Below are 22,980 nucleotides of genomic sequence, written 5' to 3'. Positions count from 1 at the left end.
CTCAGCCTGGCCTACCCCAGCTCCTCGCAATATCCCTCAGCCCAGCCTACCCCAGCTCCTCGCAATATCCCTCAGCCCCACCTACCCCAGCTCGCAATATCCCTCAACACCACCTACCCCAGCTCCTCGCAATATCCCTCAGCCTGGCCTACCCCAGCTCCTCGCAATATCCCTCAGCCTGGCCTACTCCAGCTCCTCGCAATATCCCTCAACACCGCCTACCCCAGCTCCTCGCAATTTCCCTCAACACCACCAACCCGCCTCACAATATCCCTCAACACCACCTACCCCAGCTCCTCGCAATATCCCTCAGACCCACCTATCCCAGCTCATAGAATTTATCATAGAATTTACAGTGCAGAAGGAGGCCATTCGGCCCATCGAGTCTGCACCGGCTCTTGGAAAGAGCACCCTACCCAAGGTCAACACCTCCACCCTATCCCCATAACCCAGTAACCCCACCCAACACTAAGGGCAATTTTGGACACTAAGGGCAATTTATCACGGCCAATCCACCTAACCTGCACATCTTTGGACTGTGGGAGGAAACCGGAGCACCCGGAGGAAACCCACGCAGACACGGGGAGGATGGGCAGACTCCGCACAGACAGTGACCCAAGCCAGAATCGAACCTGGGACCCTGGAGCTGTGAAGCAATTGTGCTATCCACAATGCTACCGTGCTGCCCCAAATTTCCCTCAACACCACCTACCCCAGCTCGCAATATCCCTGAACACCACCTACCCACCTCGCAATATCCCTCAACACCACCTAGCCCAGCTCCTCGCAATATCCCGCAACACCACCTACCCCAGCTCCTCGAAATATCGCTCCACCCCACCTACCCCAGCTCCTCGCAATATCCCTCAACCCCACCAACCCGCCTCACAATATCCCTCAACACCACCTACCCCAGCTCCTCGCAATATCCCTCAGACCCACCTATCCCAGCTCCTCGCAATATCCCTCAACCCCACCTACCCCAGCTCCTTGCAATATCCCTCAACCCCACCTACCCGCCTCACAATATCCCTCAACACCACCTACCCACCTCGCAATATCCCTCAACACCACCTAGCCCATCTCCTCGCAATATCCCGCAACACCACCTACCCGCCTCGCAATATCCCTCAACACCACCTACCCCAGCTCCTCGAAATATCGCTCCACCCCACCTACCCCAGCTCCTCGCAATATCCCTCAACCCCACCAATCCCAGCTCCTTGCAATATCCCTCAACCCCACCTACCCGCCTCGCAATATCCTTCAACCCCACCTACCCGCCTCGCAATATCCCTCAACACCACCTACCCCAGCTCCTCGCAATATCCCTCAACCCCACCTACCCACCTCGCAATATCCCTCAACACCACCTACCCCAGCTCCTCGCAATATCCCTCAGCCTGGCCTACCCCAGCTCCTCGCAATATCCCTCAACACCACCTACCCCAGCTCCTCGCAATATCCCTCAGCCCCACCTACCCGCCTCGCAATATCCCTCAACCCCACCTACCCCAGCTCCTCGCAATATCCCTCAACACCACCTACCCCAGCTCCTCGCAATATCCCTCAGCCCCACCTACCCGCCTCGCAATATCCCTCAGCCCCACCTACCCCAGCTCCTCGCAATATCCCTCAACCCCACCTACCCCAGCTCCTCGCAATATCCCTCAACACCACCTACCCCAACTCCTCGCAATATCCCTCAACCCCACCTACCCCAGCTCCTCGCAATATCCCTCAACACCACCTACCCCAGCTGCTCGCAATATCCCTCAACCCCACCTACCCCAGCTCCTCGCAATATCCCTCAACCCCACCTACCTGCCTCGCAATATCCCTCAACACCACCTACCCGCCTCGCAATATCCCTCAACCCCACCTACCCCAGCTCCTCGCAATATCCCTCAATCCCCCCGAGCAGCCTCTCTATTCACATTGCAAGCCCTGATGACGACCATTCATCTGTGGAGGTCTTCACAGGCAAGTGCCATTGCCATTCTGAGCCAGCAGCCCATTCGCCCTTTGACGGGGCAGCTGTGCCTTTGGCCTGGTGAGGCCTCGGCCGAATTCTGCCCCCAGAATGGAAGGATGCCGGCTCCAGACAATGACTCTTCACAGCAAAATCCTCTTTCCACCTCAGTGTGGTCTGACCATAACTTGTGTTGCAGAACTGTGCAACGTATTTAGGTGCAGCTTTACTGAGCTGATAGTGCCCAGCGACTGTACACATTTGTCCTTTCCAAAAAGTCCCCCAAAGAAATCACACTTTCTGTTCAGGCTAAAACATTCGAGCCGAATGTATCCACAAAACCTGTGATTACACGGAAGCAGCAAACAGTATATAGCCAAGCGGTCGACCAGCCCACGCTGCCTTCTGAAAATGACATTTCAGTTTGGTTTGGGTTAATCTCACAGGAAAACCATTTACTGAGTTCAATGTTGTTTTTTCAATTGGTGTTTCCTCCAACCCCCCTCCTCGTCTCCCCACCTTCGTCTCCCCTATCCCGTCTCAAAAGCTTCGAGCAGTCCGCGCAGCAGAGGTACTGGGAGCAGTTCCGCTATGCCACAGCCGACGACTATGCGGCCTTTCACAGCACCAAGAAGCAGAGGAGGAACATGAAGGCGTTTGGTTACTGTGTCTTCGCTATGTTGGCTGGCGTGTTCATCCACTATGTGGGCTTCAGGTGAGTGTGATGTGTCAGAACCTGCTTGTTTTCCTGATACATTTTCCCCAGCTGTTCTGCTGTATGTCCCTGTGAAGAGGAAGCTTTACTCTGCATCTAACTCCGTGCTGTACCTGTCCTGGGTGTGTTTGATGGGGACAGTGTAGTGGGAGCTTTACTCTGCATCTAACCCCGTGCTGTACCTGTCCTGGGTGTGTTTGATGGGGACAGTGTAGAGGGAGCTTTACTCTGCATCTAACCCCGTGCTGTACCTGTCCTGGGTGTGTTTGATGGGGACAGTGTACAGGGAGCTTTACTCTGTATCTAACCCCGTGCTGTACCTGTCCTGGGAGTGTTTGATGGGGACAGTGTAGAGGGAGCTTTACTCTGTACCTAACCCCGTGCTGCACCTGTCCTGGGAGTGTTTGATGGGGACAGTGTAGAGGGAGCTTTACTCTGTAACTAACCCCGTGCTGTACCTGTCCTGGGACTGTTTGATGGGGACAGTGTAGAGGGAGCTTTACTCTCTATCTAACCCCGTGCTCTCCCTGTCCTGGGAGTGTTTGATGGGGACAGTGTAGAGGGAGCCTTACTCACTATCTAACCCCGTGCTATACCTGTCCTGAGAGTGTTTGATGGGGTCAGGGTAGAGGGAGCTTTACTCTGTATCTAACCCCGTGCTGTACCTGTCCTGGGAGTGTTTGATGGGGACAGTGTAGAGGGAGCTTTACTCTGTATCTAACCCCGTGCTGTACCTGTCCTGGGAGTGTTTGATGGGGACAGTGTAGAGGGAGCTTTACTCTGTATCTAACCCCGTGCTGTACCTGTCCTGGGAGTGTTTGATGGGGACAGTGTAGAGGGAGCTTTACTCTATATCTAACCCCGTGCTGTACCTGTCCTGGGAGAGTTTGATGGGGACAGTGCAGAGGGAGCTTTACTCTGTATCTAACCCCGTGCTGTACCTGTCCTGGGAGTGTTTGATGGGGACAGTGCAGAGGGAGCCCCATTCCCGTAATCCCATAACCTAACCAGCACATCCCTGAATTCTAAAGGGTAACTTAGCGTGGCCACTCCACCGAACATATGCATCTTTGGACTGTGGGAGGAAACCGGAGCACTGTCGGTGAGTTATTGGTGAGAGAGTGCTGCACTGTCAGAGGGTCAGTACTGAGGGAGTGCTGCACTGTGGAGGGTCAGTACTGAGGGAGTGCTACACTGTCAGAGAGTCAGTACTGAGGGAGTGCCGCACTGTCAGAGGGTCAGTACTGCGGGAGTGCTGCACTGAGGAGGGTCAGTACTGAGGGAGTGCTGCACTGTCAGATAGTCAGTACTGAGGGAATGCTGCACTGTGGAGGGTCAGTACTGAGGGAGTGCCGCACTGTCAGAGGGTCAGTACTGAGGGACTGCTGCACTGTGGAGGGTCAGTACTGAGGGAGCGCTGCGCTGTCAGAGGGTCAGTACTGAGGGAGCGCCGCACTGTCAGAGGGTCAGTACTGAGGGAGTGCCGCATTGTCAGAGGGTCAGTACTGAGGGAGTGCCGCACTGTCAGAGGGTCAGTACTGAGGGAGCGCTGCACTGTCAGAGGGTCAGTACTGAGGGAGTGCTGCACTGTCAGAGGGTCAGTACTGAGGGAGTGCTGCACTGTCAGAGGGTCAGTACTGAGGGAGTGCTGCACTGTCAGAGGGTCAGTACTTGGGGAGTGTTGCACTGTCAGAGGGTCAGTAATGAGGGAGTGCTGCACTGTGGAGGGTCAGTACTGAGGGAGTGCTGCACTGTCAGATAGTCAGTACTGAGGGAGTGCTGCACTGTCAGAGGGTCAGTACTGAGGCAGTGCTGCACTGTGGACGGTCAGTACTGAGGGAGTGCCGCACTGTCAGAGGGTCAGTACTGAGGGAGTGCCGCACTGTCAGAGGGTCAGTACTGAGGGAGCGCTGCACTGTCAGAGGGTCAGTACTGAGGGAGTGCTGCACTGTCAGAGGGTCAGTACTGAGGGAGTGCTGCACTGTCAGAGGGTCAGTACTGAGGGAGCCCCGCACTGTCAGAGGGTCAGTACTGAGGGAGTGCTGCACTGTCAGAGGGTCAGGACTGAGGGAGTGCTGCACTGTCAGAGGGTCAGTACTGAGGGAATGCTGCACTGTGGAGGGTCCGTACTGAGGGAGAGCTGCACTGTCAGAGGGTCAGTACTGAGGGAGCCCTACACAGTCAGAGGGTCAGTACTGAGGGAGCGCCGCACTGTCAGAGGGTCAATACTGAGGGAGCGCCGCACTGTCAGAGGGTCAGTACTGAGGGAACGCTGCACTATCAGAGGGTCAGTACTGAGGGAGTGCGGCACTGTCAGGGTCAGTACTGAGGGTGTGCTGCACTGTAAGAGGATCTGTACTGAAGGAGTGCCACACTGTCAGAGGGTCAGGACTGAGGGAGCGCCGCACAGTCAGAGGGTCAGCACTGAGGGAGTGCTGCACTGTCACAGGGTAAGTACTGAGGGAGTGCTGCACTGTGAGAGGGTCAGTACTTGGGGAGTGCTGCACTGTCAGAGGGTCAGTACTGAGGGAGCGCTGCACTGTCAGAGGGTCAGTACTGAGGGAGCGCTCCACTGTCAGAGGGTCAGTACTGAGGGAGTGCTGCACTGTCAGAGGGTCAGTACTGAGGGAGCGCTGTACTGTCAGACGGTCAGTACCGAGGGAGTGCTGCACTGTCAGAGGGTCAGTACTGAGGGAGCACCACACTGTCAGAGGGTCAGTACTGAGGGAGCGCTGCACTGTCAGAGGGTCAGTACTGAGGGAGTGCCGCACTGTCGGAGGGTCAGTACTGAGGGAATGCTGCACTGTCGGAGGGTCAGTACAGAGGGAGCGCCGCACTGTCGGAGGGTCAGTACTGAGGGAGTGCTGCATTGTCAGAGGGTCAGTGCTGAGGGGGTGCTGCACTGTCAGAGGGTCAGTACTGAGTGAGTGCTGCAGTGTCAGAGGGTCAGTACTGAGGGAGCGCCGCACTGTCAGAGGGTCAGTACTGAGGGAGTACTGCACTATCAGAGGGTCAGTACTGAGGGAGTGCTGCACTGTCAGAGGGTCAGTACTGAGGGAGTGCCACACTGTCAGAGGGTCAGTACTGAGGGAGTGCTGCACTATCAGAGGGTCAGTACTGAGGGAGTGCCGCACTGTCAGAGGGTCAGTACTGAGGGAGTGCCGCACTGTCAGAGGGTCAGTACTGAGGGAGTGCCGCACTGTCAGAGGGTCAGTACTGAGGGAATGCTGCACTGTCAGAGGGTCAGTCTGAGGGAGTGCCGCACTGTCAGAGGGTCAGTACTGAGGGAGTGCCGCACTGTCAGAGGGTCAGTACTGAGGGAGTGCTGCACTGTCAGAGGTTCAGTACTGAGGGAGTGCCGCACTGTCAGAGGGTCAGTACTGAGGCAGTGCCGCACTGTCAGAGGGTCAGTGCTGAGGGAGTGCCGCACTGTCAGAGGGTCAATACTGAGGGAGTGCCGCACTGTCAGAAGGTCAGTACTGAGGGAGTGCTGCACCGTCAGAGGGTCAGTGCTGAGGGAGTGCTGCACTGTCAGAGGGTCAGTACTGAGGGAGTGCCGCACTGTCAGAGAGTCAGTAGTGAGGGAGTGCCGCACTGTTAGAGGATCAGTACTGAGGGAGTGCCGCACTGTCAGAGGGTCAGTACTGAGGGAGTGCTGCGCTGTCAGAGGGTCAGTACTGAGGGAGCACCGCACTGTCAGAGGGCTCAGTTCTGAGGGAGCGCCGCACTGTCAGAGGATCAGTCCTGAGGGAGTGCCGCACTGTCAGAGGGTCAGTACTGAGGGACTGCTGCGCTGTCAGAGGTACAGTACTGAGGGAGTGCTGCACTGTTAGAGGGTCAGTACTGAGGGAGTGCCGCACTGTCAGAGAGTCAGTACTGAGGGAGTGCCGCACTGTTAGAGGGTCAGTACTGAGGGAGTGCCGCACTGTCAGAGGGTCAGTACTGAGGGAGTGCTGCGCTGTCAGAGGGTCAGTGCTGAGGGAGCACCGCACTTTCAGAGGGTCAGCACTGAGGGAGTGCTGCACTGTCAGTGGATCAGTACTGAGGGAGTGCCGCACTTTCAGAGGATCAGTACTGAGGGAGTGCTGCACTGTCAGAGGGTCAGTACTGAGGGAGCGCCGCACTATCAGAGGGTCAGTACTGAGGGAGTGCCGCACTGTCAGAGGGTCAGTACTGAGGGAGTGCTGCACTCTCAGAGGGTCAGTACTGAGGGAGTGCCGCACTGTCAGAGGGTCAGTACTGAGGGAGTGCTGCACTGTCAGAGGGTCAGTCCTGAGGGAGTGCCGCACTGTCAGAGGGTCAGTACTGAGGGAGTGCCGCACTGTCAGAGGGTCAGTACTGAGGGAGTGCTGCAGTGTCAGAGGGTCAGTACTGAGGGAGTGCTGCACTCTCAGAGGGTCAGTACTGAGGGAGTGCCGCACTGTCAGAGGGTCAGTACTGAGGGAGTGCCACACTGTCAGAGGGTCAGTACTGAGGGAGTGCCGCACTGTCAGAGGGTCAGTACTGAGGGAGTGCCGCACTGTCAGAGGTTCAGTACTGAGGGAGTGCCGCACTGTCAGAGGGTCAGTACTGAGGCAGTGCCGCACTGTCAGAGGGTCAGTGCTGAGGGAGTGCCGCACTGTCAGAGGGTCAGTACTGAGGGAGTGCCGCACTGTCAGAAGGTCAGTACTGAGGGAGTGCTGCACCGTCAGAAGGTCAGTGCTGAGGGAGTGCTGCACTGTCAGAGGGTCAGTACTGAGGGAGTGCCGCACTGTCAGAGAGTCAGTAGTGAGGGAGTGCCGCACTGTTAGAGGATCAGTACTGAGGGAGTGCCGCACTGTCAGATGGTCAGTACTGAGGGAGTGCTGCGCTGTCAGAGGGTCAGTACTGAGGGAGCACCGCACTGTCAGAGGGCTCAGTTCTGAGGGAGCGCCGCACTGTCAGAGGATCAGTACTGAGGGAGTGCTGCACTGTCAGATGGTCAGTACTGAGGGATGCCGCACTGTCAGAGGGTCAGTACTGAGGGAGTGCCGCACTGTCAGTGGGTCAGTGCTGAGGGAGCGCCGCACTGTCAGAGGGTCAGTACCGAGGGAGTGCCGCACTGTCAGAGGGTCAGTACTGAGGGAGTGCCGCACTGTCAGAGGGTCAGTACTGAGGGAGTGCCGCATTGTCAGAGGGTCAGTCCTGAGGGAGTGCTGCACTGTCAAAGGGTCTGTCCTGAGGGAGTGCCGCACTGTCAGAGGGTCAGTACTGAGGGAGTGCCGCACTGTCAGAGGGTCAGTACTGAGGGAGTGCCGCACTGTCAGAGGGTCAGTACTGAGGTAGTGCCGCACTGTCAGAGGGTCAGTCCTGAGGGAGTGCTGCACTGTCAGAGGGTCTGTCCTGAGGGAGTGCCGCACTGTCAGAGGGTCAGTACTGAGGGAGTGCCGCACTGTCAGAGGGTCAGTACTGAGGGAGTGCTGCACTGTCAGAGGGTCAGTACTGAGGGAGTGCTGCACTGTCAGAGGGTCAGTACTGAGGGAGTGCTGCACTATCAGAGGGTCAGTACTGAGGGAGTGCCGCACTGTCAGAGGGTCAGTACTGAGGGAGTGCCATGCTGTTGGACGTCAGTACTGAGTGGGGGGTGGAAGTTCTCCCCGATGTAACTGGGTCTGACATCGCAAATACAATTAGGTTGGTCTGGGTCATCTCACGCCGCCGTCCACGGGATCTTACTGTGCCTCTCCGCCACCACCCGTGTGGGTGACTTGAAAGGTGCTGAATAAATTCCGAGGCTTCTCTTGAGCAAGTGGGAATTGTGTCAGTGGCAATGCAGGGGATTGAAAGGCAGGAATCTGTGCCAGAGAACATTGCTGGCCCGGACACTGTTTGGATAAGACCAGGCGTTTGTTCTGCGAGGGAGTGGTGACAGAGCTGCCTGACAGGTTGTTGTGTTGTGATTGTGATGGGGGGGTGGGGGGCAACTGGAGACATGGTTTCGTACATTGACTACTTTCCATAACAACATTCATTGAGGGGGGTTGGGAAAGACAGGTAGCCACTGGTACAAAGAGCCAGATTGCGATTCGTTTGAACCCTGCGCGGAGTGACGACCCCGTGCTGTGTTCGCGAGCATTCAGAGGGAAGGCCCCATATTTCTGGGCGACTTGGAACCAACGTGTGAAATGAGCCGCTCAGGAAATGAACTGGCTCCGGTCAAAAGTTGTGACGGGATTTGATCCAGGCTTTTTTTTGTTTTTGTTGAGCTGTCCCCGCAGTATTGGGTAACGCCGTGTCAGCAGATCGGGGGAGCCAGCGACAGACCCGAGATTGGGGCTCTCCGTGAGTTCACAGTGTGATAGACGCGGGGAAGATGTTCACATACACGGGCGAGATCGGGATCGGGGCAGGAACTCATCAATGTGCGACAGTCATTAATAAATCCGATCGGGGAATTCAGGAGAAGCCAGAGAGTTGGGAGAGAATGTGGGACTCGCTCCCACAGGGAATGGGGGAGAATGTGGGACTCGCTCCCACAGGGAATGGGGGAGAATGTGGGACTCGCTCCCACAGGGAGTGGGGAGAATGTGGGACTCGCTCCCACAGGGAGTGGGGGAGAATGTGGAACTCGTTCCCACGGGGAGTGGGGGAGAATGTGGAACTCGCTCCCACAGGGAGTGGGGGAGAATGTGGGACTCGCTCCCACAGGGAGTGGGGGAGAATGTGGAACTCACTCCCACAGGGAGTGGGGAAGAATGTGGAACTCGCTCCCACAGGGAGTGGGGGAGAATGTGGGACTCGCTCCCACAGGGAGTGGGGGAGAATGTGGGACTTGCTCCCACAGGGAGTGGGGGAGAATGTGGGACTCGCTCCCACTGGGAGTTTGGGAGAATGTGGGACTCGCTCCCACAGGGAATGGAGGGGAATGTGGAACTCGCTCCCACAGGGAGCTCTCGAGGTGAAGAATGTTGATATATTGAGGGGGAAAGCTGGATAAAGCGGGATGGAGGAGTAGCAAGATATGGAGATGGGGGAGATGAAGAGGTGGGTGAAGGAGGAACAGGTACATCAGCAAATGGTCCAAAAGACCAGTGTGTGTATTCGGTGGAGAAGGATCATGGGAGTTAACCCAAGAGCCTCTTCTCAGGGAGATTGTCAGCAATGGAGTCCCAGGCCTGAGTGCTAGGCCGGTCGGTGCTGTTGAGGAGGCTGTGTGGTCCAGGCGGTGAGTGAATCAGACTGGACTGTGTCACGTCGACCGGCTCAATGTTCCAGTGTCACACTGTGAGGCCTCACACAGTGGCACAGCAGCTGAGTCTCAATACCAAGTAAATGTCCAGTGGGGTTTTGGAAGTGGGTGATAGGTGTCGTCCAGAGGATGAGGAATCACAGAAAAATACAGGAAACGCCCTTTGGCGCGGCAAGTCCATACCGCCGCATGAGGTAAAGAGAGGGCACCTCTCCCATCCCACCCACATACCCCTCAATTCCCAACGACACCCCTCCAACCCCATAGACACCCCTCCAGCCCCACAGACACACCCCAACCCCACAGACACACCCCATCCCCATAGACACACCCCAACCCCATAGACACACCCCAACCCCATAGACACACCCCAACCCCATAGACACACCCCAACCCCATAGACACACCCCAACCCCACAGACACACCCCAACCCCATAGACACACGCCAACCCCACAGATACACACCAACCCCATAGACACACCCCAACCCCACAGACACTCCCCAACCCCACAGACACACCCCAACCCCATAGACACACGCCAACCCCACAGATACACACCAACCCCATAGACACACCCCAACCCCATAGACACACCCCAACCCCACAGACACACCCCAACCCCATAGACACACGCCAACCCCACAGATACACACCAACCCCATAGACACACCCCAACCCCACAGACACACCCCAACCCCATAGACACACGCCAACCCCACAGATACACACCAACCCCATAGACACACCCCAACCCCATAGACACACCCCAACCCCATAGACACACCCCAACCCCATAGACACACCCGAACCCCATAGACACACCCCAACTCCACAGACACACCCCATCCCCATAGACACACCCCAACCACATAGACACACCCCAACCCCATAGACACTCCCCAACCCCATAGACACTCCCCAACCCCATAGACACACCCGAACCCCACAGACACACCCCAACCCCATAGACACTCCCCAACCCCATAGACACACCCCAACCACATAGACACACCCGAACCCCATAGACACACCCCAACCCCATAGACACACACCAACCCCATAGACACACCCCAACCCCATAGACACCCCCCAACCCCATAGACACACCCCAACCCCACAGACACACCCCAACCACATAGACACACCCGAACCCCATAGACACACCCCAACCCCATAGATACACCCCAACCCCATAGACACACCCCAACCACATAGACACACGCCAACCCCACAGATACACACCAACCCCATAGACACACCCCAACCCCATAGACACACCCCAACCCCATAGACACACCCCAACCCCATAGACACACCCGAACCCCATAGACACACCCCAACTCCACAGACACACCCCATCCCCATAGACACACCCCAACCACATAGACACACCCCAACCCCATAGACACTCCCCAACCCCATAGACACTCCCCAACCCCATAGACACACCCGAACCCCACAGACACACCCCAACCCCAAAGACACTCCCCAACCCCATAGACACACCCCAACCACATAGACACACCCGAACCCCATAGACACACCCCAACCCCATAGACACACACCAACCCCATAGACACACCCCAACCCCATAGACACCCCCCAACCCCATAGACACACCCCAACCCCACAGACACACCCCAACCACATAGACACACCCGAACCCCATAGACACACCCCAACCCCATAGATACACCCCAACCCCATAGACACACCCCAACCACATAGACACACCCCAACCCCACAGACACACCCCAACCCCACAGACACACCCCAACCACATAGACACCCCCCAACGCCACAGACACACCCGAACCCCAGAGACACACCCCAACCCCACAGACACACCCCAACCCCATAGACACTCCCCAACCCCACAGACACACCCCAACCCCATAGACACACCCCAACCCCATAGACACACCCCAACCCCATAGACACACCCCAACCCCATAGACACACACCAACCCCATAGACACACCCCAACCCCACAGACACACCCCAACCCCATAGACACACCCCAACCCCACAGACACACACCATCCCCATAGACACACCCCAACCCCATAGACACACCCCAACCCCATAGACACACCCCAACCCCATAGACACCCCCCCACCCCACAGACACACCCCAACCCCATAGACACACCCCAACCCCACAGACACACCCCATCCCCAAAGACACACCCCAACCCCATAGACACTCCCCAACCCCACAGACACACCCCAACCACATAGACACCCCCCAACCCCACAGACACACCCCAACCACATAGACACACCCGAACCCCACAGACACACACCAACCCCATAGACACACCCCAACCCCATAGACACTCCCCAACCCCACAGACACACCCCAACCACATAGACACCCCCCAACCCCATAGACACACCCGAACCCCATAGACACACACCAACCCCATAGACACACCCCAACCCCATAGACACTCCCCAACCCCACAGACACACCCCAACCACATAGACACCCCCCAACCCCATAGACACACACCAACCCCACAGATACACACCAACCCCATAGACGCACCCGAACCCCATAGACACACCCCAACCCCATAGACACACCCCAACCCCATAGACACTCCCCAACCCCACAGACACACCCCAACCACATAGACACCCCCCAACCACATAGACACACCCCAACCCCATAGACACTCCCCAACCCCATAGACACTCCCCAACCCCACAGACTCACCCCAACCCCATAGACACACCCCAACCCCATAGACACACCCCAACCCCATAGACACTCCCCAACCCCATAGACACACCCGAACCCCACAGACACACCCCAACTACATAGACACACCCGAACCCCATAGACACACCCCAACCCCATAGACACACACCAACCCCATAGACACACCCCAACCCCATAGACACCCCCCAACCCCATAGACACACCCCAACCACATAGACACACCCCAACCCCACAGACACACCCCAACCCCACAGACACACCCCAACCACATAGAGACCCCCCAACGCCACAGACACACCCGAACCCCATAGACACACCCCAACCCCACAGACACACCCCAACCCCATAGACACTCCCCAACCCCACAGACACACCCCAACCCCATAGACACACCCCAACCCCATAGACACACCCCAACCCCATAGACACACCCCAACCCCATAGACACACACCAACCCCATAGACACACACCAACCCCATAGACACACCCCAACCCCATAGACACACCCCAACCCCATAGACACACCCCAACCCCATAGACACACCCCAACCCCACAGACACACCCCAAGCCCATAGACACACACCAACCCCATAGACACACACCAACCCCATAGACACACCCCAATCCCATAGACACACCCCAACCCCATAGACACACCCCAACCCCATAGACACACCCCAACCCCATAGACACACCCCAACCCCATAGACACACCCCAACCCCATAGACACACACCAACCCCATAGACACACCCCAACCCCATAGACACACCCCAACCCCATAGACACACCCCAACCCCATAGACACACCCCAACCCCACAGACACACCCCAACCCCATAGACACACACCAACCCCATAGACACACACCAACCCCATAGACACACCCCAACCCCATAGACACACCCCAACCCCATAGACACACCCCAACCCCACAGACACACCCCAACCCCACAGACACACACCAACCCCACAGACACAGCCCAACCCCATCGACACACCCCAACCCCTTAGACACACCCCAACCCCATAGACACACACCCCAACCCCAGAGACACACCCCAACCCCACAGACACACACCAACCCCACAGACACACCCCAACCCCATAGACACACCCCAACCCCACAGACACACCCCAACCCCACAGACACACCCCAACCCCATCGACACACCCCAACCCCACAGACACACCCCAACCCCATCGACACACCCCAACCCCACAGACACACCCCAACCCCATAGACACCCCTCCAGCCCCATAGACACACCCCAACCCCATAGACACACCCCAACCGCATAGACACCCCAACCCCACAGACACACCCCAACCCCATAGACACACCCCAACCCCATAGACACCCCAACCCCACAGACACACCCCAACCCCATAGACACACCCCAACCCCACAGACACACCCCAACCCCATAGACACACCCCAACCCCATAGACACACCCCAACCCCATAGACACACCCCAACCCCACAGACACACCACAACCCCACAGACACACCCCAACCCCACAGACACACCCCAACCCCACAGACACACCCCAACCCCACAGACACACCCCAACCCCACAGACACACCCCAACCACATAGACGCACCCGAACCCCATAGACACACCCCAACCCCATAGACACACCCCAACCCCACAGACACACCACAACCCCACAGACACACCCGAACCCCACAGACACACCCGAACCCCACAGACACACCCCAACCCCACAGACACACCCCAACCCCACAGACACACCCCAACCCCATAGACACACCCCAACCCCATAGACACACCCCAACCACATAGACACCCCCCAACCCCACAGACACACCCGAACCCCACATACACACCCCAACCCCATAGACACTCCCCAACCCCACAGACACCACCCAACCCCATTGTCACACCCCAACCCCACAGACACACCCCAACCCCATAGGCACACCCCAACCACATAGACACTCCCCAACCCCACAGACACACCCCAACCCCATAGACACAACCCAACCCCATTGTCACACCCCAACCCCACAGACACACCCCAACCCCATAGACACACCCCAACCCCATAGACACACCCCAACCCCATAGACACTCCCCAACCCCATAGATACACCCCAACCCCATAGATACACCCCAACCCCATAGATACACCCCAACCCCATAGACACACCCCAACCCCACAGACACACCACAGCCCGATAGACTCACCCCAACCCAATAGACTCACCCCAACCCCATCGACACACCCCAACCCCATAGACACACCCCAACCCCACAGACACACCCCAACCCCACAGACACACCCCAACCCCACAGACACACCCCAACCCCACAGACACACCCCAACCCCACAGACACACCCCAACCACATAGACGCACCCCAACCCCATAGACACACCCCAACCCCATTGACACACCCCAACCACATAGACACCCCCCAACCCCACAGACACACCCCAACCCCACAGACACACCCCAACCCCATAGACACTCCCCAACCCCACAGACACCACCCAACCCCATTGTCACACCCCAACCCCACAGACACACCCCAACCCCATAGACACACCCCAACCCCATAGACACACCCCAACCCCATAGACACACCCCAACCCCATAGATACACCCCAACCCCATAGACACACCCCAACCCCATAGACACACCCCAACCCCATAGACACACCCCAACCCCACAGACACACCCCATCCCCATAGACACACCCCAACCCCATAGACACACCCCAACCCCATAGACACACCCCAACCCCATAGACACACACCAACCCCACAGACACACCCCAACCCCACAGACACACCCCAACCCCATAGACACAACCCAACCCCATTGTCACACCCCAACCCCACAGACACACCCCAACCCCATAGACACACCCCAACCCCATAGACACACCCCAACCCCATAGACACTCCCCAACCCCATAGATACACCCCAACCCCATAGATACACCCCAACCCCATAGATACACCCCAACCCCATAGACACACCCCAACCCCACAGACACACCACAGCCCGATAGACTCACCCCAACCCAATAGACTCACCCCAACCCCATCGACACACCCCAACCCCATAGACACACCCCAACCCCACAGACACACCCCAACCCCACAGACACACCCCAACCCCACAGACACACCCCAACCCCACAGACACACCCCAACCCCACAGACACACCCCAACCACATAGACGCACCCCAACCCCATAGACACACCCCAACCCCATTGACACACCCCAACCACATAGACACCCCCCAACCCCACAGACACACCCCAACCCCACAGACACACCCCAACCCCATAGACACTCCCCAACCCCACAGACACCACCCAACCCCATTGTCACACCCCAACCCCACAGACACACCCCAACCCCATAGACACACCCCAACCCCACAGACACACCCCATCCCCATAGACACACCCCAACCCCATAGACACTCCCCAACCCCACAGACACACCCCAACCACATAGACACCCCCAACCCCACAGACACACCCCAACCACATAGACACACCCGGACCCCACAGACACACACCAACCCCATAGACACACCCCAACCCCATAGACACTCCCCAACCCCACAGACACACCCCAACCACATAGACACCCCCCAACCCCATAGACACACCCGAACCCCATCGACACACACCAACCCCATAGACACGCCCCAACCCCATAGACACTCCCCAACCCCACAGACACACCCCAACCACATAGACACCCCCCAACCCCATAGACACACACCAACCCCACAGATACACACCAACCCCATAGACGCACCCCAACACCACAGACACACCCCAACCCCATAGACACACCCCAACCCCATAGACACTCCCCAACCCCACAGACACACCCCAACCACATAGACACCCCCCAACCACATAGACACACCCCAACCCCATAGACACTCCCCAACCCCAGAGACACTCCCCAACCCCACAGACACACCCCAACCGCACAGACACACCCCAACCACATAGACACACACCAACCCCATAGACACACCCCAACCCCATAGACACTCCCCAACCCCATAGACACACCCGAACCCCACAGACACACCCCAACCACATAGACACACCCGAACCCCATAGACACACCCCAACCCCATAGACACACCCCAACCCCATAGACACACCCCAACCCCATAGACACACCCCAACCCCATAGACACCCCCCAACCCCATAGACACACCCGAACCCCATAGACACACCCCAACCCCATAGACACACACCAACCCCATAGACACACCCCAACCCCATAGACACCCCCCAACCCCATAGACACACCCCAACCACATAGACACACCCCAACCCCACAGACACACCCCAACCCCACAGACACACCCCAACCACATAGACACCCCCCAACGCCACAGACACACCCGAACCCCATAGACACACCCCAACCCCACAGACACACCCCAACCCCATAGACACTCCCCAACCCCACAGACACACCCCAACCCCATAGACACACCCCAACCCCATAGACACACCCCAACCCCATAGACACACCCCAACCCCATAGACACACCCCAACCCCATAGACACACCCCAACCCCATAGACACACCCCAACCCCATAGACACACCCCAACCCCATAGACACACCCCAACCCCATAGACACACCCCAGCCCCATAGACACACCCCAACCCCACAGACACACCCCATCCCCATAGACACACCCCAACCCATAGACACACCCCAACCCCATAGACACACCCCAACCCCACAGACACACCCCATCCCCATAGACACACCCCAACCCCATAGACACTCCCCAACCCCACAGACACACCCCAACCACATAGACACCCCCCAACCCCACAGACACACCCCAACCACATAGACACACCCGAACCCCACAGACACACACCAACCCCATAGACACACCCCAACCCCATAGACACTCCCCAACCCCACAGACACACCCCAACCACATAGACACCCCCCAACCCCATAGACACACCCGAACCCCATAGACACACACCAACCCCATAGACACACCCCAACCCCATAGACACTCCCCAACCCCACAGACACACCCCAACCACATAGACACCCCCCAACCCCATAGACACACACCAACCCCACAGATACACACCAACCCCATAGACGCACCCCAACCCCATAGACACACCCCAACCCCATAGACACACCCCAACCCCATAGACACTCCCCAACCCCACAGACACACCCCAACCATATAGACACCCCCCAACCACATAGACACACCCCAACCCCATAGACACTCCCCAACCCCATAGACACTCCCCAACCCCACAGACACACCCCAACCCCATAGACACACCCCAACCCCATAGACACACCCCAACCCCATAGACACTCCCCAACCCCATAGACACACCCGAACCCCACAGACACACCCCAACCACATAGACACACCCGAACCCCATAGACACACCCCAATCCCATAGACACACACCAACCCCATAGACACACCCCAACCCCATAGACACCCCCCAACCCCATAGACACACCCCAACCACATAGACACACCCCAACCCCACAGACACACCCCAACCCCACAGACACACCCCAACCACATAGACACCCCCCAACGCCACAGACACACCCGAACCCCATAGACACACCCCATCCCCACAGACACACCCCAACCCCATAGACACTCCCCAACCCCACAGACACACCCCAACCCCATAGACACACCCCAACCCCATAGACACACCCCAACCCCATAGACACACCCCAACCCCATAGACACACACCAACCCCATAGACACACCCCAACCCCATAGACACACCCCAACCCCATAGAAACACCCCAACCCCATAGACACACCCCAACCCCACAGACACACCCCAACCCCATAGACACACACCAACCCCATAGACACACACCAACCCCATAGACACACCCCAATCCCATAGACACACCCCAACCCCATAGACACACCCCAACCCCATAGACACACCCCAACCCCATAGACACACCCCAACCCCATAGACACAACCCAACCCCATAGACACACCCCAACCCCATAGACACACCCCAACCCCATAGACACACCCCAACCCCATAGACACACCCCAACCCCACAGACACACCCCAACCCCATAGACACACACCAACCCCATAGACACACACCAACCCCATAGACACACACCAACCCCATAGACACACCCCAACCCCATAGACACACCCCAACCCCACAGACACACCCCAACCCCACAGACACAGCCCAACCCCATCGACACACCCCAACCCCTTAGACACACCCCAACCCCATAGACACACACCCCAACCCCAGAGACACACCCCAACCCCACAGACACACACCAACCCCACAGACACACCCCAACCCCATAGACACACCCCAACCCCACAGACACACCCCAACCCCACAGACACACCCCAACCCCATCGACACACCCCAACCCCACAGACACACCCCAACCCCATCGACACACCCCAACCCCACAGACACACCCCAACCCCATAGACACCCCTCCAGCCCCATAGACACACCCCAACCCCATAGACACACCCCAACCGCATAGACACACCCCAACCCCATAGACACACCCCAACCCCATAGACACCCCAACCCCACAGACACACCCCAACCCCATAGACACACCCCAACCCCACAGACACACCCCAACCCCATAGACACACCCCAACCCCACAGACACACCCCAACCCCATAGACACACCCCAACCCCACAGACACACCACAACCCCACAGACACACCCCAACCCCACAGACACACCCCAACCCCACAGGCACACCCCAACCCCACAGACACACCCCAACCCCACAGACACACCCCAACCACATAGACGCACCCGAACCCCATAGACACACCCCAACCCCATAGACACACCCCAACCCCACAGACACACCACAACCCCACAGACACACCCCAACCCCACAGACACACCCCAACCCCACAGACACACCCCAACCCCACAGACACACCCCAACCCCATAGACACACCCCAACCCCATAGACACACCCCAACCACATAGACACCCCCCAACCCCACAGACACACCCGTACCCCACATACACACCCCAACCCCATAGACACTCCCCAACCCCACAGACACCACCCAACCCCATTGTCACACCCCAACCCCACAGACACACCCCAACCCCATAGACACACCCCAACCCCACAGACACACCCCAACCCCACAGACACACCCGAACCCCACATACACACCCCAACCCCATAGACACTCCCCAACCCCATAGACACCACCCAACCCCATTGTCACACCCCAACCCCACAGACACACCCCAACCCCATAGACACTCCCCAACCCCACAGACACACCCCAACCCCATAGACACAACCCAACCCCATTGTCACACCCCAACCCCACAGACACACCCCAACCCCATAGACACACCCCAACCCCATAGACACACCCCAACCCCATAGACACTCCCCAACCCCATAGATACACCCCAACCCCATAGATACACCCCAACCCCACAGACACACCCCAACCCCATAGACACTCCCCAACCCCACAGACACCACCCAACCCCATTGTCACACCCCAACCCCACAGACACACCCCAACCCCATAGACACACCCCAACCCCATAGACACACCCCAACCCCATAGACACACCCCAACCCCATAGATACACCCCAACCCCATTGTCACACCCCAACCCCACATACACACCCCAACCCCATAGACACTCCCCAACCCCATAGACACCACCCAACCCCATTGTCACACCCCAACCCCACAGACACACCCCAACCCCACAGACACACCCCAACCCCACAGACACACCCCAACCCCACAGACACACCCCAACCACATAGACGCACCCGAACCCCATAGACACACCCCAACCCCATAGACACACCCCAACCCCACAGACACACCACAACCCCACAGACACACCCGAACCCCACAGACACACCCGAACCCCACAGACACACCCCAACCCCACAGACACACCCCAACCCCACAGACACACCCCAACCCCATAGACACACCCCAACCCCATAGACACACCCCAACCACATAGACACCCCCCAACCCCACAGACACACCCGAACCCCACATACACACCCCAACCCCATAGACACTCCCCAACCCCACAGACACCACCCAACCCCATTGTCACACCCCAACCCCACAGACACACCCCAACCCCATAGGCACACCCCAACCACATAGACACTCCCCAACCCCACAGACACACCCCAACCCCATAGACACAACCCAACCCCATTGTCACACCCCAACCCCACAGACACACCCCAACCCCATAGACACACCCCAACCCCATAGACACACCCCAACCCCATAGACACTCCCCAACCCCATAGATACACCCCAACCCCATAGATACACCCCAACCCCATAGATACACCCCAACCCCATAGACACACCCCAACCCCACAGACACACCACAGCCCGATAGACTCACCCCAACCCAATAGACTCACCCCAACCCCATCGACACACCCCAACCCCATAGACACACCCCAACCCCACAGACACACCCCAACCCCACAGACACACCCCAACCCCACAGACACACCCCAACCCCACAGACACACCCCAACCCCACAGACACACCCCAACCACATAGACGCACCCCAACCCCATAGACACACCCCAACCCCATTGACACACCCCAACCACATAGACACCCCCCAACCCCACAGACACACCCCAACCCCACAGACACACCCCAACCCCATAGACACTCCCCAACCCCACAGACACCACCCAACCCCATTGTCACACCCCAACCCCACAGACACACCCCAACCCCATAGACACACCCCAACCCCATAGACACACCCCAACCCCATAGACACACCCCAACCCCATAGATACACCCCAACCCCATAGACACACCCCAACCCCATAGACACACCCCAACCCCATAGACACACCCCAACCCCACAGACACACCCCATCCCCATAGACACACCCCAACCCCATAGACACACCCCAACCCCATAGACACACCCCAACCCCATAGACACACACCAACCCCACAGACACACCCCAACCCCACAGACACACCCCAACCCCATAGACACAACCCAACCCCATTGTCACACCCCAACCCCACAGACACACCCCAACCCCATAGACACACCCCAACCCCATAGACACACCCCAACCCCATAGACACTCCCCAACCCCATAGATACACCCCAACCCCATAGATACACCCCAACCCCATAGATACACCCCAACCCCATAGACACACCCCAACCCCACAGACACACCACAGCCCGATAGACTCACCCCAACCCAATAGACTCACCCCAACCCCATCGACACACCCCAACCCCATAGACACACCCCAACCCCACAGACACACCCCAACCCCACAGACACACCCCAACCCCACAGACACACCCCAACCCCACAGACACACCCCAACCCCACAGACACACCCCAACCACATAGACGCACCCCAACCCCATAGACACACCCCAACCCCATTGACACACCCCAACCACATAGACACCCCCCAACCCCACAGACACACCCCAACCCCACAGACACACCCCAACCCCATAGACACTCCCCAACCCCACAGACACCACCCAACCCCATTGTCACACCCCAACCCCACAGACACACCCCAACCCCATAGACACACCCCCAACCCCACAGACACACCCCATCCCCATAGACACACCCTAACCCCATAGACACTCCCCAACCCCACAGACACACCCCAACCACATAGACACCCCCAACCCCACAGACACACCCCAACCACATAGACACACCCGGACCCCACAGACACACACCAACCCCATAGACACACCCCAACCCCATAGACACTCCCCAACCCCACAGACACACCCCAACCACATAGACACCCCCCAACCCCATAGACACACCCGAACCCCATCGACACACACCAACCCCATAGACACGCCCCAACCCCATAGACACTCCCCAACCCCACAGACACACCCCAACCACAAAGACACCCCCCAACCCCATAGACACACACCAACCCCACAGATACACACCAACCCCATAGACGCACCCCAACACCACAGACACACCCCAACCCCATAGACACACCCCAACCCCATAGACACTCCCCAACCCCACAGACACACCCCAACCACATAGACACCCCCCAACCACATAGACACACCCCAACCCCATAGACACTCCCCAACCCCAGAGACACTCCCCAACCCCACAGACACACCCCAACCGCACAGACACACCCCAACCACATAGACACACACCAACCCCATAGACACACCCCAACCCCATAGACACTCCCCAACCCCATAGACACACCCGAACCC

The 22,980-nt window shown here is 58.0% G+C and overlaps 1 protein-coding gene across 2 annotated transcripts in view; it reads left to right on the top strand.

Moving 5' to 3' along the window:
• The window catches only part of dnajc4 (DnaJ (Hsp40) homolog, subfamily C, member 4), a 180,078-nt gene that overhangs the window by 75,000 nt on the left and 82,098 nt on the right, over positions 1-22,980 (top strand). For both annotated transcript variants that reach the window (XM_072489401.1, XM_072489400.1), the window contains exon 6: positions 2,520-2,687. In XM_072489401.1, the coding sequence (XP_072345502.1) occupies positions 2,520-2,687 (168 nt within the window). The remainder of the gene's footprint in view (positions 1-2,519; positions 2,688-22,980) is intronic.

Source organism: Scyliorhinus torazame, chromosome 24, assembly GCF_047496885.1.
Source record: "Scyliorhinus torazame isolate Kashiwa2021f chromosome 24, sScyTor2.1, whole genome shotgun sequence".
Classification (NCBI taxonomy): Eukaryota; Metazoa; Chordata; class Chondrichthyes; order Carcharhiniformes; family Scyliorhinidae; genus Scyliorhinus; species Scyliorhinus torazame.
Note: the sequence above shows the minus strand (reverse complement) of the source record. Positions and strands in the feature narration are given on the sequence as shown.